Below are 14,052 nucleotides of genomic sequence, written 5' to 3'. Positions count from 1 at the left end.
GCCTCATGCCACCTCTAGTGGTGAGGGCACTAGCAAAATGAAAAACTAACCAAAGATTGGCCAGAAAAGATGAGGAAAGGCAAATGGTCTGTGGCCACCACCTGCAAATCCATTCCTTTTATAGGGGTTGTCTTGCAAATTGTCTAATTTCCACCTGGTGGAAATTAGACAATTTACCAACAGGTGAAATTGATTCACAAATCAGTGTTGCTTCCTAACTGGACAGGTTGATATCTCAAAAGTGTGATTGACTTGGAGCTACATTGCATGCTTATGTGTTCCCTTTATTTTTTTGAGCAGTGTATATACATATATGTCATGAAACAGGCTTGTACTGTCTCATAAAGAATTTACTTGACTCACTGGATTATTTTGCTCCTTATTTGTTGAGTACTTTCCCTACCGTTGAGTGTTTCTTTTAAAAAAGTTTATATATATATATTGTGGCGGACACTAGGGGCTATGCCTCTCACCCAGCAGGGCTGTGAGCTGGGGCTGTGGTTTACATTCCCGGGCTTTCTGGTGCAAGGTTGTTCCTGTTTCAGTTTGGTTTTGGAGCTGAGGAATAAAGTTCAAACTCGCCTTCGTCTCTTGTGTTTTTCCTTATCCTGCCACAATATATATATGTGTGTGTGTGTGTGTGTGTGTGTGTGTGTGTGTGTGTGTGTGTGTGTGTGTGTGTGTGTGTGTATATATATATATATATATATATATGTGTGTGTGTGTGTATATATGTCAGCTGATGAGTGCATTGAACATGAAACAAGCTTGTTCTGCCATTTAACAACTTTCAGCTATTAAATATATAAATATATATATACACACACACATATACACATATATAGCGGTTTTTTTTCTCTTTTTTCCCCCCCAGAAACCATCAACAGAGTAGATAAAAGTGCTCAAAAAATGAGGAGCAGAATATTAAGATAGATGTAGGACAAAAAAAAACTTTAATGCATTTCAGTACAAGCTTGTTTCGTGCATCACACACTCATCAGCTGCCAATGTGATTAAACTGATTAAAAGTAGAGTATTAGTTACTCTATTTCATTGCTCACGAAGAGCAGTTAACAGCAAAAGATGTAACCTATGCTTGGCAGAGAAGTATTTTATTATTTTCAAGCCTGATATGTCTACCTTGAACAGTAGAAATGAATTGGTCACCAGCTGTAGACAGAAAAAAATATCTGCTTTGTAATTACAAGTAAAACAATGTCTTTACTACCCCTCCAATTACATGATACACATGTGACATTTATTAGATGTTATATTTCTATATTTTAACTGTCTGCCCTTCCAACTGTGCCCTAACACCACTCCACTATATGATATATGTAAATTACCCCATTTGACGTTACCTTGTTATATTTTAAATGTATGCTATTTCAACAGTGCCCTGGTCCTTTATATCCTTACTTTTCAAAACAAGCACCAACCCCTACCCCATTGGTTGTAATGTTTTCTATCCCACCGATTGTTTGCTGTGTATTGTAACTACCTACCCCATGGTTTGTAATATTTCAAATGTTTTCTATCCTCTCATTGGTTGCTGCCCACTGAAATTAGGGGTGCAACGCAGGGCAATGCAATATTTATTGACTGTGTGTTTTTCTTTGTTGTTTAATCACATTGGCAGCTGATGAGTGCATGATGCACGAAACAAGCTTGTACTGAAATGCAATAAAGTTGTTTTTCCTGCATATATATATATCCCAATATAGAATCCGACTGAGGTTCATCACATTGAACTGATATATAATATAAAGTAATGTAAAGTATGATATGAACCAAAGCTAGTCTTCAATTAATGCTCTATCAAAAATATAAAGACTTTATTTTGTGAGAATTTTTGGTTAGATTTAATAGAGTCGTTTCATCATTAATTTAGACAGCAAAATTGTGCATCATGAAATGATAACTGAATCTCATCCCAATACAATACCATTGAAAGACGATGAACAATAATACTGAATTAATGACCAGTCCTCACAGACAGACAGACAGACAGATATATAGATAGATACTTGTCCCCGAGAAGAAGGATAGATAGATAGATAGATAGATAGATAGATAGATAGATAGATAGATAGATAGATAGATAGATAGATAGATAGATAGATAGATAGATAGATAGATAGATAGATAGATAGATAGATAGATACTTGTTCCCAAGAAGCAATCAAATATCTTAAATGAAGACACATCACATTCTGAAGGGATTTTTCAGAGGTCTAAGGTAATACCTTCAACAGAGACACAGAGCTGTGTACTGTGAGGACCTTTGACAGCGTGCCCAGCTGGAGGAGCGGGGCTCTCCGCTGTGAGTTTTATGGACCATGAGAGCCCGGGGCCTTAAGCAGAGGCTCCTATAGCTTCCCATCCGCGAAAACACACTGACGAGGCCCATCTCTGTGGGCTGCTATTGGCTATGAGGGTGAGACATCCAGGCAGAGTGTCATGTCACACCCACGCATAGTTGCACTTCTACTGCCAAGAAAGACATCATTATACCGGCCCTCAAACTCTAAAACTGATATTTAGATTCACTGTGAGAGCAGCAAGAGCTGGCTCACGGTACAAGAGTGTTGACTTGTTAGAAATAAACCTGGGCTTGGGGAGGGATGGGTGGGTTGGGGTGTCTGGATGGCAACAAACAGCGAAATACGCCTGAAACATTCATCTGCACCTCTTTTTGTAAAATAAACATATTGAAACTCAAGTTTCATCCTTTAGAGCTTATTCCTACACGGAGTGAGCCGTTTCTACCTCTGTAGGTTGAAAGATTTATCGTGCAATACAAACCAAAGAGAAAACCTTGGAGTCACGGGAAAATATGTCTGACCTAAGCAAAATTGAGCCTCCAAAAGATTTAGATGTGCCTTTGAAAAACCTCAAGAACACATCTCAGAAATAAGCCTTAATGGGATTCTTTTACATTGTTACTAAGTGTGTAGGATAGGTGTTGTTTGGATCCAAAGAAAGAAAGGATGTGATTCTCTGCTGGTCCTCTGGCCTGCCACAACAGACAGTGATTGGCAGCTTGCAAGATGACAAGCACAAGAGACCACAGGGAGAAACGAGTGTCTACAGTAAACATATTTTCACTCACACAGAGTAATGAAAAAATAAGCACTTGAAAAGCACTGCTGTGGTTCACACTAAACACTGTTAGGCTTGGGCCTTCGTATATATTTTGAAGTATTTCAAGTATTTACAAAGTGGATATTGCAGATAAACTGTTGGGAGGAACCAGACACCTTGTGCTGGCAGCTAACAATCTATGAAGGCAGATGAAGGGAGCCGGTATTATACATATAAAACTCTAGGCCTACTTTTAAAGATTTGCCAAGGAAAATCTTGGTTTGCACATGCACTATGCTCTCCAAAATACAGCCCCCAAAGGAGGATTTGTTTCCCACAAAGGATTTGTATATGAGCCTTGGATTTCCATTGCACATACACTGGTTCTAATGAAAGCCAATCTCCATGCTGTTTTCCAGAACACTGATAAAACACCTGTATTATAATTCAAATTAAGGGAAAAATAGAAAGGGAGCAAACAAACATGCTGAATTACTAATTTATTTTCAAGGAGCGGTTACAACTAAATATTTCAGCAACGTCTCAGGCATTACATTGCTCTGTGAAGACTACAGACGACCCCGTCATTTTTACCATGAATGTGTGCATTTTCAGGGTCCCTTCCCTCCCCGACTTTGTTCACATGGAGCGATGTGAATAAACAGTGACACTACAGAGGGCTGGAAACCCTCACAGTTCTCCGCAGGGAAGAGTGGCCAGAAGCCCTCTGGAGAGGGTCTAAATCCATCGCAGGGTCATTACGTAGCTGTGATCAGAATATATAATGTGCGTACTGCCAAGATGAAAGGCCTCTGGAGACGTCTGTGTATTTTACCACATAGTGGATTGTCCATCAGTGCGCCATGCTCCATTCATCACTGCTTAAACAAGCACACTGGGCCGTGACTCTCTCCCAGAGCAGCATTTTGTTGACAACATCTGCAGTCTATAACTACATGGTGAGTCTCCCCAGAGTAGCAGAGGTGACATAGAGATTGGAGGTTTGACTTTGCCTCCTCCATGTCAGTTGGGTAAATTAAGGACTTTATTGCAGAGCCTGGGGTCGGCTCGGCATGAACTTAACCCTCTCTCCACAGTGGCTGAGAGATCTAAGTCAGTGCTGCCGCCCGCTAGGAGATGGTGGAAATGAACACCCGTATCACAAGAACACCTCGAGGACTCCTAGAGAGCAGGTGGTATGCTGTGATGCTGGCTGAGCTCATCTGTCACAGAAACCAGCGGTAAACAGAGGGAGGTGGGCAGGAGGTGCGGTGGGGGAATGGACACATGGGGGGGGGGGGTCACAGATATGGACTCTGAGCGGCAATGTGTAACCCTTTACTTACTTGCACCAACAATATTAAAGATGAGGGGCTGAGGGTCGTTCACATCCAAAGAGTCCCACATTGAAGTGAGACAGCCGGGGTGAATTCGCCTAGATTGATCACTGCACCTCCGTCGTCTGATTTAAAACAAAAACGTTCTTTTTTTTTTTTTTTTGGATTCCCCCCCCTTTTTCTCCCAAATTGTATCCTGCCAAATACCCCACTCTTCCGAGCTGTCCCGGTTGCTGCTCCACCCCCTCTGCCAATCAAGGGAGGGCTGCAGACTACCACATGCCTCCTGCGAGACATGTGGAGTCGCCAGCCGTTTCTTTTCACCTGACAGTGAGGAGTTTCGCCAGGGGGACATAGTGCATGGGAGCATCACGCTATCCCCCCCCCCCCAGTTCCCCCTCCCCCTGAACAGGCGCCCTGACTGACCAGAGGAGGTGCTAGTGCAGCAACCAGGACACAAACCCACATCTAGCTTCCCACCCGCAGACAAGGCCAATTGTGTCTGTAGGGACGCCCGGCCAAGCTGGAGGTAACACGGGGATTTGAACCGGCGATGCCTGTGTTGGTAGACAACGGAATATACTGCCACGCCACCTGAACGGAACAAAAACTTGAAAGTATCTTCCTAATTCTTCTTTAGTTTCTTGTTCAGCGCAATAGCAAGTTGCTACTCCCTGTCTAGCATGCGAAGCAAAAAAAAAATCACTTTCAACAAGTTTTACCTTTCAGAACAAGCCATAAGCTCATGGGCACGGGAACATATTTTCACTGAGGGGTGCTGCACAGTATAAATGTACGTGTATGACAGCACACACACACACACACACACACACACACACACACACACACACACACACACACACATACATTTATACAACATCACTTCTCAGCAACAGTGAGAGGAAAAGATAAGGAACTAACATAATTGTACAACATAGGGCCTTTTAAAGCTTAAAAAGGATAGGCTACTCCTGCCACATTAATAAGACATGAGATATGTCACTGAAGGACAAAACAATAGACTATAGGCTAATAACTGCCAGTTACTGGGGGAAGTCTTTGATATTGAAAATATACTATATGCTGTCGAACACAGAGGCATTCTATAAACATGATTTCAGCCATTACATCAGCATAATATAACAGTGGTGTTCCTATTGCTTATTGCTTACCCTTACAGGCTACAGCCTTCAAATGCCACAAACTGCGGTGGCTGCCGTGGCATCTCTTTGGCAGCTGGAGGTGCCACGGTAGTGTCATAACATACAGTCATACAGCAACTGGACAACGCTTCCTCTTGTTCTGTCGCTATTTTGGTTGTTTCTGGGCTTTTAGAAGTGAACAAATCCAATATTCTTTTCTGCGCCATTGATTAGCTTTTGCTTCCACCAAATCTCTCCCCAAATTTGGGAACTGGCAAAGTTGCAGCCACTGTGGAGAGAGGGTTAAGTTCATGCCGATTGCAGGAATTAATTAAATTCGCACATTTTAAATATCTTTTGTTCATCTATTTTAAGTCAGGCACTTTATCATATGCTATTCAACATTTTAAAACAAATGTTCAGACAGTCCATTAGTTATGGTAAAATAGCCAACTATTTACACGTGTGTTCCACCCCTTGTCAATAGGGGGTACTGCAGCACCCCCCTTCCCATGCCCATGCGTAAGCTACTTTACCATGTACTACCCACCACAGAAAATAGACAAATCCCATACCAATTGATAATGCACATTAGTTATCGTCTAAAACACAATCTTTGATATTAAATCACGAAACGACAGTCTTGATTTAAAACAAATGCTTTCTTTATAGTATCTCCCGAATTCTTCTTTCAATTTGTTTAGTTTTGTTGAGCACATTAGCAAGTTTCCTCTCCGTCTAGTTTGTGAAGAAAAGAAAGTTCACCAGTTAGGTGCATGCCGCATAGAGGGGGTTGACATAAAGTGTTGCCAATTTTAGGGTGGGTTACAAGTGCATGTTTTTTTCTTTCTCTTTTTTTTTAGATAGCCCATTCAGTCGTCACCTTCACCATTTCACTCTGTTACTACCCACCTGATGTGAAACAGATCCATTTTCAATGCACACCCTTGACGTTTCTATAAGAACTGTATATGTGCCACGAGTGCAGCTAACAGGCAAGTGTTGCTGGCAGGCGTTCTTTATGCCTGTCAGTGTTGCAAATTCTTTACTACTCTGCAGTCTATGGTGAGTGAACACAATGAATGTGCAAGTGTAAAAGCAGATGGAGCTCACATCAACAGAGTGGCAAGAATAAAAAAAAAACAGATTCTGATTCAGTTCCCTGACAATCTAAAAACAAAGCCTTCGCATGGGAATCGATGAGCAAGGGGAAGGTACATGCCACGATTAAACTACATGTTTTGTTCTGCTTCACCTGTTTTGCCTCTCCATGTGCATCTAACTGTACAGCGGTATTTAAAAACAGCAGTGGTTTAAGTGCAGCTTTACACTCTGATACGATGTCATGAGCATATGGAAGATTATGAGGTACATATGATAAAACAAGAGCAGGCTCATTAAGCTGAAATTATTTTGCATCACATACCATAAACTGGAAAAATCCATATTTCTTGACATAATTTCTAAGAATCTATTTCTGCTGTGATTAAGACATAAATAACACAGCAAATTAAAACTTGCGACTTGTACACTTGCAAGTTTAATTTGCGACTGCAAGTCAAGAGTCAAGGAGTGAGAGCTGGATTTAATGTGTAACAAGACTAAATACTGTGGTGCTCATTTAAGTATTAAGAGACGCTACATAAACCAAGGCAATAAGCATGCGGGATAGACAGACAGATTAAACAGATGATAAGACTGAGGAAGAGTAGCTGACAGACAGGTGGCTCAAATGATGCTTGAGTAAAATCTGGTCTTACCTTGGCTCTCCCTGATTGATCACCATGTACATCTCCCAAGACATATCTTCAGCCGCCGCACCATGGGGCACCAGCAGGCTGACCCCTGGAAAACACACACAGATCTGTAAACATGTCGGCTTCACGGCATATGACATAACAAGGTCTTGAGTTCCTGTAAAACGGTTCCCTGATTAGATCCTTGAACAGCAGTGTGACATCTCTACAGGAGATATATAAAAACTGAATCAATGATAGATCTATGATATTCATACATTTAACAACAGTATGGATTTGTTTTACATTTGAAAACACACAGAGGACTGGACAAAATCACCATAGTCCATTCATTTTGCTACCAAGATCAATGTTTAGCAAATTTGGTTTAGGCAAAATTTAATCTCCCAAATGTGGATGTTCAGTAAATGTTTGCTTATGCACTGTCTTTCAAAGCAGCAAGTGGAGAATTCTGCAGTGTTTCAACAAAACAATACTACCCCATCTCTGTTGTCTGACACTATTCATCTGCTACTGTGTGAGTGGAGAGACAATCCCACTGAGGAGCACATAAAACTATGCTTTGCAAAAATGTGTCTGCAGGAGCGGAGCCAGAGACTGCAGATAAACAAGACTTTTGGCAGGCCTTTTGAAAGTGAATATTTTGTAAAACCTCTTGCCCTGGCCAAAAGGCACATTTCAAACAGTTAGCTTTCATTAAATAAACATCTGCTGTTCTATCTGGCACGTTAGTGCTGATTGTTCTGTTGCTATCATCTAGAATTCAACACAGGGATTGGCAACAAAAACTTACATCTCCATGTAACGAAAGACACCAAGTATGTATTACCAAGCACTGTGGCCATTTGAAAAATCGAAGGCTGTCCTGAATAAATGGTAAATGGACTGCATTTATACAGCGCTTTTCTGGTCTACCAACCACTCAGAGCACTTTACAGTGTATGCCTCACATTCACCCATTCACACACACATTCATACACTGATGGAGGAGGGTGCCATGCAAGACACCAACCTGCTCATCAGGAGCAGTTAGGGGTTCAGTGTCTTGCTCAAGGACACTTTGACACGCTCTCCGCAGAAGCCGATGATCAAACCAGCGACCTTCCGATGACTAGACAACCCACTCTACCTCCTGAGCCATGCTGCCCCAAATACAATTTTTCAAGCTTTGCATATTCGGCACATTTTCTGTTCGAAATTAATCAGCCAATGAAAATAAACCAAGGCCTAAAACAGGTGAAAAATAATGAATGAACCCATGGCAGCTAATTGTTCCCTTTAATATTTGATTGATGATGTTGATTGAAAAACGAAGTGACAACAACAAAATATATCTTTGAAACTTTTATCAAACAATTAAACACAGGAAAAGTTTGTCCTCGTCATGGTAACAAGGCCTCGCATCTCTGTGCAGATAACAGAGAACGCTTCAGATCAGCAGATAGCTCACAGGAAAGGTTGACAACGTCATTGCTGTTTTTGAGCAACCAAATAAGAAAACGAAGCGACTCAGATATTTGGCACTGAGGCACAACTGCACCTGAGTTGATGGCTTTAACTTTGTTCATAAATTTTGACGATAATGTTAGGTTATTCAATGCCATTCATGTCCTAGCTAGATATGCTAGCTGGTTAGTTAGCCAACTAGATGCAGCATAAATTAAATGCCCTCCACTTCTCCAACTCATTAGTCTATAAAGGATAACAGGCTACACTACAGGAAAAGTCAAACTGCTTTAACTAATGCTTTAACTCCTGATGTGGCTGTGCAGACATAAACAAAAGACACTAAAATCATATCTGAATACCAACCTGCTAAACAAGTATGCAAATATTCTGATATTCAGTGCCAGCCCGATAAAATTAGATATAAACTAAAAGTTGTTTTCAACTGTAAAAAGGCAAATTTCTCCTTTAGAGAATTTCTACAAGGCTTTTTTTTTTTAGCCAAATGTCACAAAAAAAGGGCTTTAGTAATCTGCACTGAAGTACTATGTATGGCCGGCCATTCAAAGCTAATGAATAGCAGCCACTGCAGACAGGATGTGTGAGTGCTGCACTTGACAGCAATGATTCTTCCACTCAAACACTCAGCCAGAAAGAAGACCGGAGGAGGCTGATTTCTGCGAACCTCTCCATGTGAGGCAAGGGGTGCCTACCACACACACACACACACACACACACACACACACACAGAGCGGGATATGAGTGGAACACTTCTCACGGATTGTTGACCTCATGACAGCTGTAGCAGTCTACACAAACTCATCCAGTTGCCCCATTTGTGTTGGTGGCCATGATCACTGTGTGACCCCTGTTTGCCTGAGAGAGTGAGTGAGGATGTAGAGGAATAACAAACAGGTACCTGCCTTGGCAACAGCACTGGCGGATCCTAGCAACTGCTTACACAAGTTACGAGGGTTATGAAGATTGGTGGTTTAATGATGTTAAAGTGGCGATGTTGTATGGACGTGAGTTCTTAGTTAATTTGAAGCACACGTTCTGGCAAAATAGAGTCTCCTATTTCATATTTTTGCACACATTTCCTTTCATTGCTCAAGCTCACCTGTGTTTGGTACCACCAGGCGTCCTCCAGGGTGGCCGAATATGCCAGTGGTACTCAGCTGTTGTTTTGTGGTGAGGGTGAAGGGCCCGTTGGGGGCAAGCGTGCCCTTCTTGTGCCTTTCCACAGTGCTGCTGCAGCAGTCTCGGCTCAGGCCCCGGGGGAAGGTCTCCGGTGGGGCTTTGGCGTGGAACTCTGCCCGCTCGGCCACACCTAGTGAAACCATAAAGGAGCTCTGAACTTTGACCTTGATGTCTGGCAGGGGGTCAAAGAGCTCTTTGTCTACGCTGTCCTGGAAGCAGAGGGGAGTGCTGTATGTCCGTCCCACTGTTAAGTCTGGCTGCATCGAGGAGTTGAGAAGCAGTGGGTTGCCTACAGAGATAGAGAGATACACAGCCACACAGTGATCCTGTCATCTACAATGCCCCTCGCTTGGATCCCTGCCACTGAGTCCCACACTGCTAACCAGCAGAATTAAAAACTCCAGCACCAATTAAAAAATATAAAACATGTCCCCGGCAAGTGACCGGTATGTGCATGAGGTAAGGGAGCGCAACCTGGACAGAAGCACCAGGGCTCGGAGCCACGGTCAGATCGGTGGATTTAATTACCAAGAACACACACAGCTTGATCTCCATAACCCATCTGCTGGAGTCAGCTCCTTTGCACACAAAGTCGCCTTCCTAAAGGACGAGTAGATGGGGAGAGAGGGGTTGAAGGGGTCTAGGTGACTGCTCTGTAAATGAGCGGAGAACTTCAGTGGCCCAGTGTAGACCCACCAGACCATAAAGAAAGGGGGGGGGCAACTAAATTGGTGGCTATTGGATATGGTGCCAAATGGAGCCAGAGACACACTACAATGGAAGTGGCACACTCTGGCATTGTGGTGCCCCTGGACGTGCCGTGCCAAGAAAACGGTGAAGTCACCGAGTCCTTGCTGCCCAGCTGTTGCCTGCTGAGGAGAACAAGGCAGGAGGCTAATGTTGTTTTATTTTTAGGGAAATCGTTAATTACTGTGGGTGGGGGGAGTGGGGTGGGGCGCAGTGGCTGTTACAAGCGTTAGGAATGCGTCTGTCTCGACTTCAAAACTTGACCGTTCTTGTTTGCTTCACCTGGCAACGATAATTAATCTCAGATTTAGGGCTGTCACTAACTAATATTTTGATAATCAAGTAATCTACTAATTATTCTGATGATTCATCCAGTTAATCCGATAAGAAAAGGGTACTTTTAACAGTGATGCGTGGGCCAGGGTTGTTTAATACCTGCACCGACCCATTATGGGAGTCAATCCGCACTGCTGGACCCACTGAAATATGTGTGATTAACCACCTGAACCTGACCCGACCCGCAAACCTCCAAATTTAGTCTAGGCTACAGCAATGTTAACAGTGTTGCATTATTTTGTTTATGGGCTATTTGCCCAACATATATACACTGATTGCAAAGCATATCCTGTTGCATATCAGCCTGATAGCGTCTGGGTCTAGGCTAAATATACAGACTAACTGTTCCACATGGTGTTCCATATTGTTGAATAGCAGCAAAACAAGTAACCCTTCATTAAAGACATGAACTCTGTCTGTCTCTCGCTCACTCACTCACACACACACACGCCTCTTCTTTCTGAAAAAAAAAAAAGCGTGTTGGCCGTGTAAACAAAATCTATGTATACCACTTAGGGGAAATTAACTTGTAGGTGAAGCCTCAACACTAAACACATGCACTGACTAAAACCACAAACACAAATTGATGAAAAAGCTGCTTGCTTGCGTACATGTGTGTGTTTGAGAGAGCGAGAGAGAGAGAGAGCGAGCGAGAGAGAGAGAGAGAGAGAGCAAGAGAGAGGAAGCGAAGGTGGACTAGTCAAGCCTACTGAATGCTATGTTGCTGTAAGTTATTTATAACTTACTTGGAGCGCTGCTTTGTCACTTTTTGACCCGCCCACCTGAACCCATGATATTTTCTAGTAAGCTTACCCGAACCTGCCCGACCCGCCGGTTGTGGGTCGACCCGCACATCACTAACTTTTAAGTATTCAATCTAAGAGCATCGGGGTAATGTAAGACTAACTTTGGCCTACAATTTACAGTCTGGTTTCCTCTGTGTGCATTATAATGCAATATGTGCCTCCTTATAATATATTATTTCATTTCTGGTCCATGTTGCTCCTGTTTTATTACATCATTTAACATAAGGTGACCTTGAGGATACAGAAATGTGTCAATTAAAAGAAATTATACATTTGTAGGCATGATTCTTTCTTTTGAGGTGCTGCATTATGGACATTGTGCTGTTGTAGAAAGCAATTTCAGATTTTCATTGCTTACAGACCACTGCGTTTTCTTTACGTTTCAGTTGAAGATGGTCTCATGTCCATTATCCAAACCGCTTATCCTGCTCTCAGGGTTGCAGGGATTCTGGAGCCTATCCCAGCAGACATTGGGCGGCAGGTGGGGAGACACCCTGGACGGGCTGCCAGGCCATCACACAGGGCCCCCACACACACACACATACATACCTAGGGACAATTTAGTATGGCCGATTCACCTGACCTACATGTCTTTGGACTGTGGGAGGAAACTGGAGCCCCTGGAGGAAACCCACGCAGACATGGTGAGAACATGCAAACTCCACAAAGAGGACAAACCGGGACGACCCCCAAGGTTGGACTACCCCGGGGCTTGAACCCAGGACATTCTGCTGTGAGGCAACTGCGCTAACCACTGCGCCACCGTGCCGCCTGAAGATGTTCCCGAACTTTGAAAATTTTCTTGACATAAATAATGCGCTGCCCCGCTCTACATTTACAGGCCCATTTAGAATACATAGGAAGATAAAACAAAGCTTTATATCAGTAAATTGTAATCAAAGTTTTTTTTTTTTTAGTAATTGTGGTAATCGAGTTACTTGATTACTCTAGACAGCCCTACTCAGATCTAAAATACCCAAATGGAACATGCAGTTTATTCTCTCTGGTTAGTATAAGCATCAGTAGATATAATAGCTAATAAAACTTTGTGATGATGACTACAGAGCGGATGTGTAATTTATCAATAATGCAATCAACACATTTTGAAATCAAAACTTTTTTCTTTTTTTTTTCTACTGACAGAAATACTATGGGGGGCCTGTTGAGAAAATCAACCTTGTATGGCTTTGGAAGAAACTCATAATTATTGGACATCTGAGCCGACATCCGACCATTGATGAATTTCCCACCCCTCCTTTCTCTGGTCCAGTGGAGAATAATCTGATTACCGCCCAAGTGTGCGTCTTTAAGAATGGTGCCATGAAATGGAATGGTAGCCGTGGGATGAGAGAAGTTAATGAAATGGACCTCAGGTTGAATACCTTGAGGGATAGGTTTGGAATTGGGCCTCTGATTAAAGATCACTCAGAAGCAGAAGTAATGTGAGGAGACAGGCTAAGGTCCAAAGACTCATTTAGTGTCCTGCCATACACCAACTCCTGCAGCACTCAGCACACTGAAGGCATGTAGGAACTCTTTTAAGAATAAAATAGGTTTTTTTTCCCCTTAGGTGATTATTGAGCACGGAGAGCTACTTATTAGCAAATACATACTTTGAAACATTTTTTTTATTTTCCGAGAAAACATATCACCCACTGCTATTTGTTTTTGCAAACGATGGTAATGGAGTAATGCTGTAGTTAGCACAAAAATAGGTTAATATAAAATGCTATTACTAATGCCTCCAAAACCAGGTGGAGCTGGGATGAGAGAATGGAGGATGAGGTCCGTATTTACAGGGGCTTTTGGTCGAGCTAACAGAGAGGAGAATGAGAACGAGTGATTGTGGCTGGTGGAGACCTCAGCAGGGACATCTGCCCTATTTAAATAGGATTGATGACCTGACAGATGTAGCCCCAGCTCAACCCCACCTCCCCATCCCACTGGTCACATGACAAGTTAGGGCCATGAGCGACACCTAAGGTCGTGGTATAGCTAGTAGATGTGGGTGGAGCAAGGTTGGGCCTTTACACAGCGCTGTCACAGAGGCAGCCGGGATGGATCACCCATTGCCGCGATGGCTATCACTTGCACTAACCCAGAAGTGTCAGTGACAGTAATACGAATGCTTGTAGCAAGGCTGTTCAGGGCAGTCACAGCTCCTGCTACCAGCAGAAGTTATTGCTGTGCACAACAG

General features: G+C 42.8%; 1 protein-coding gene across 1 annotated transcript in view; it reads right to left on the bottom strand.

Annotated features, from left to right (window-relative positions):
• The window catches only part of unc5db (unc-5 netrin receptor Db), a 137,738-nt gene that overhangs the window by 67,668 nt on the left and 56,018 nt on the right, over nt 1–14,052 (bottom strand). The window contains exons 10-11 of the mRNA XM_056279580.1: nt 9,887–10,255; nt 7,324–7,408 (exon numbers count right to left, since the gene is read on the bottom strand). Of these exons, the coding sequence (XP_056135555.1) occupies nt 7,324–7,408; nt 9,887–10,255 (454 nt within the window). The remainder of the gene's footprint in view (nt 1–7,323; nt 7,409–9,886; nt 10,256–14,052) is intronic.

Source organism: Lampris incognitus, chromosome 1 (assembly GCF_029633865.1).
Source record: "Lampris incognitus isolate fLamInc1 chromosome 1, fLamInc1.hap2, whole genome shotgun sequence".
Taxonomy (NCBI): domain Eukaryota; kingdom Metazoa; phylum Chordata; class Actinopteri; order Lampriformes; family Lampridae; genus Lampris; species Lampris incognitus.
This window is presented reverse-complemented; position numbering and strand designations above follow the sequence as displayed.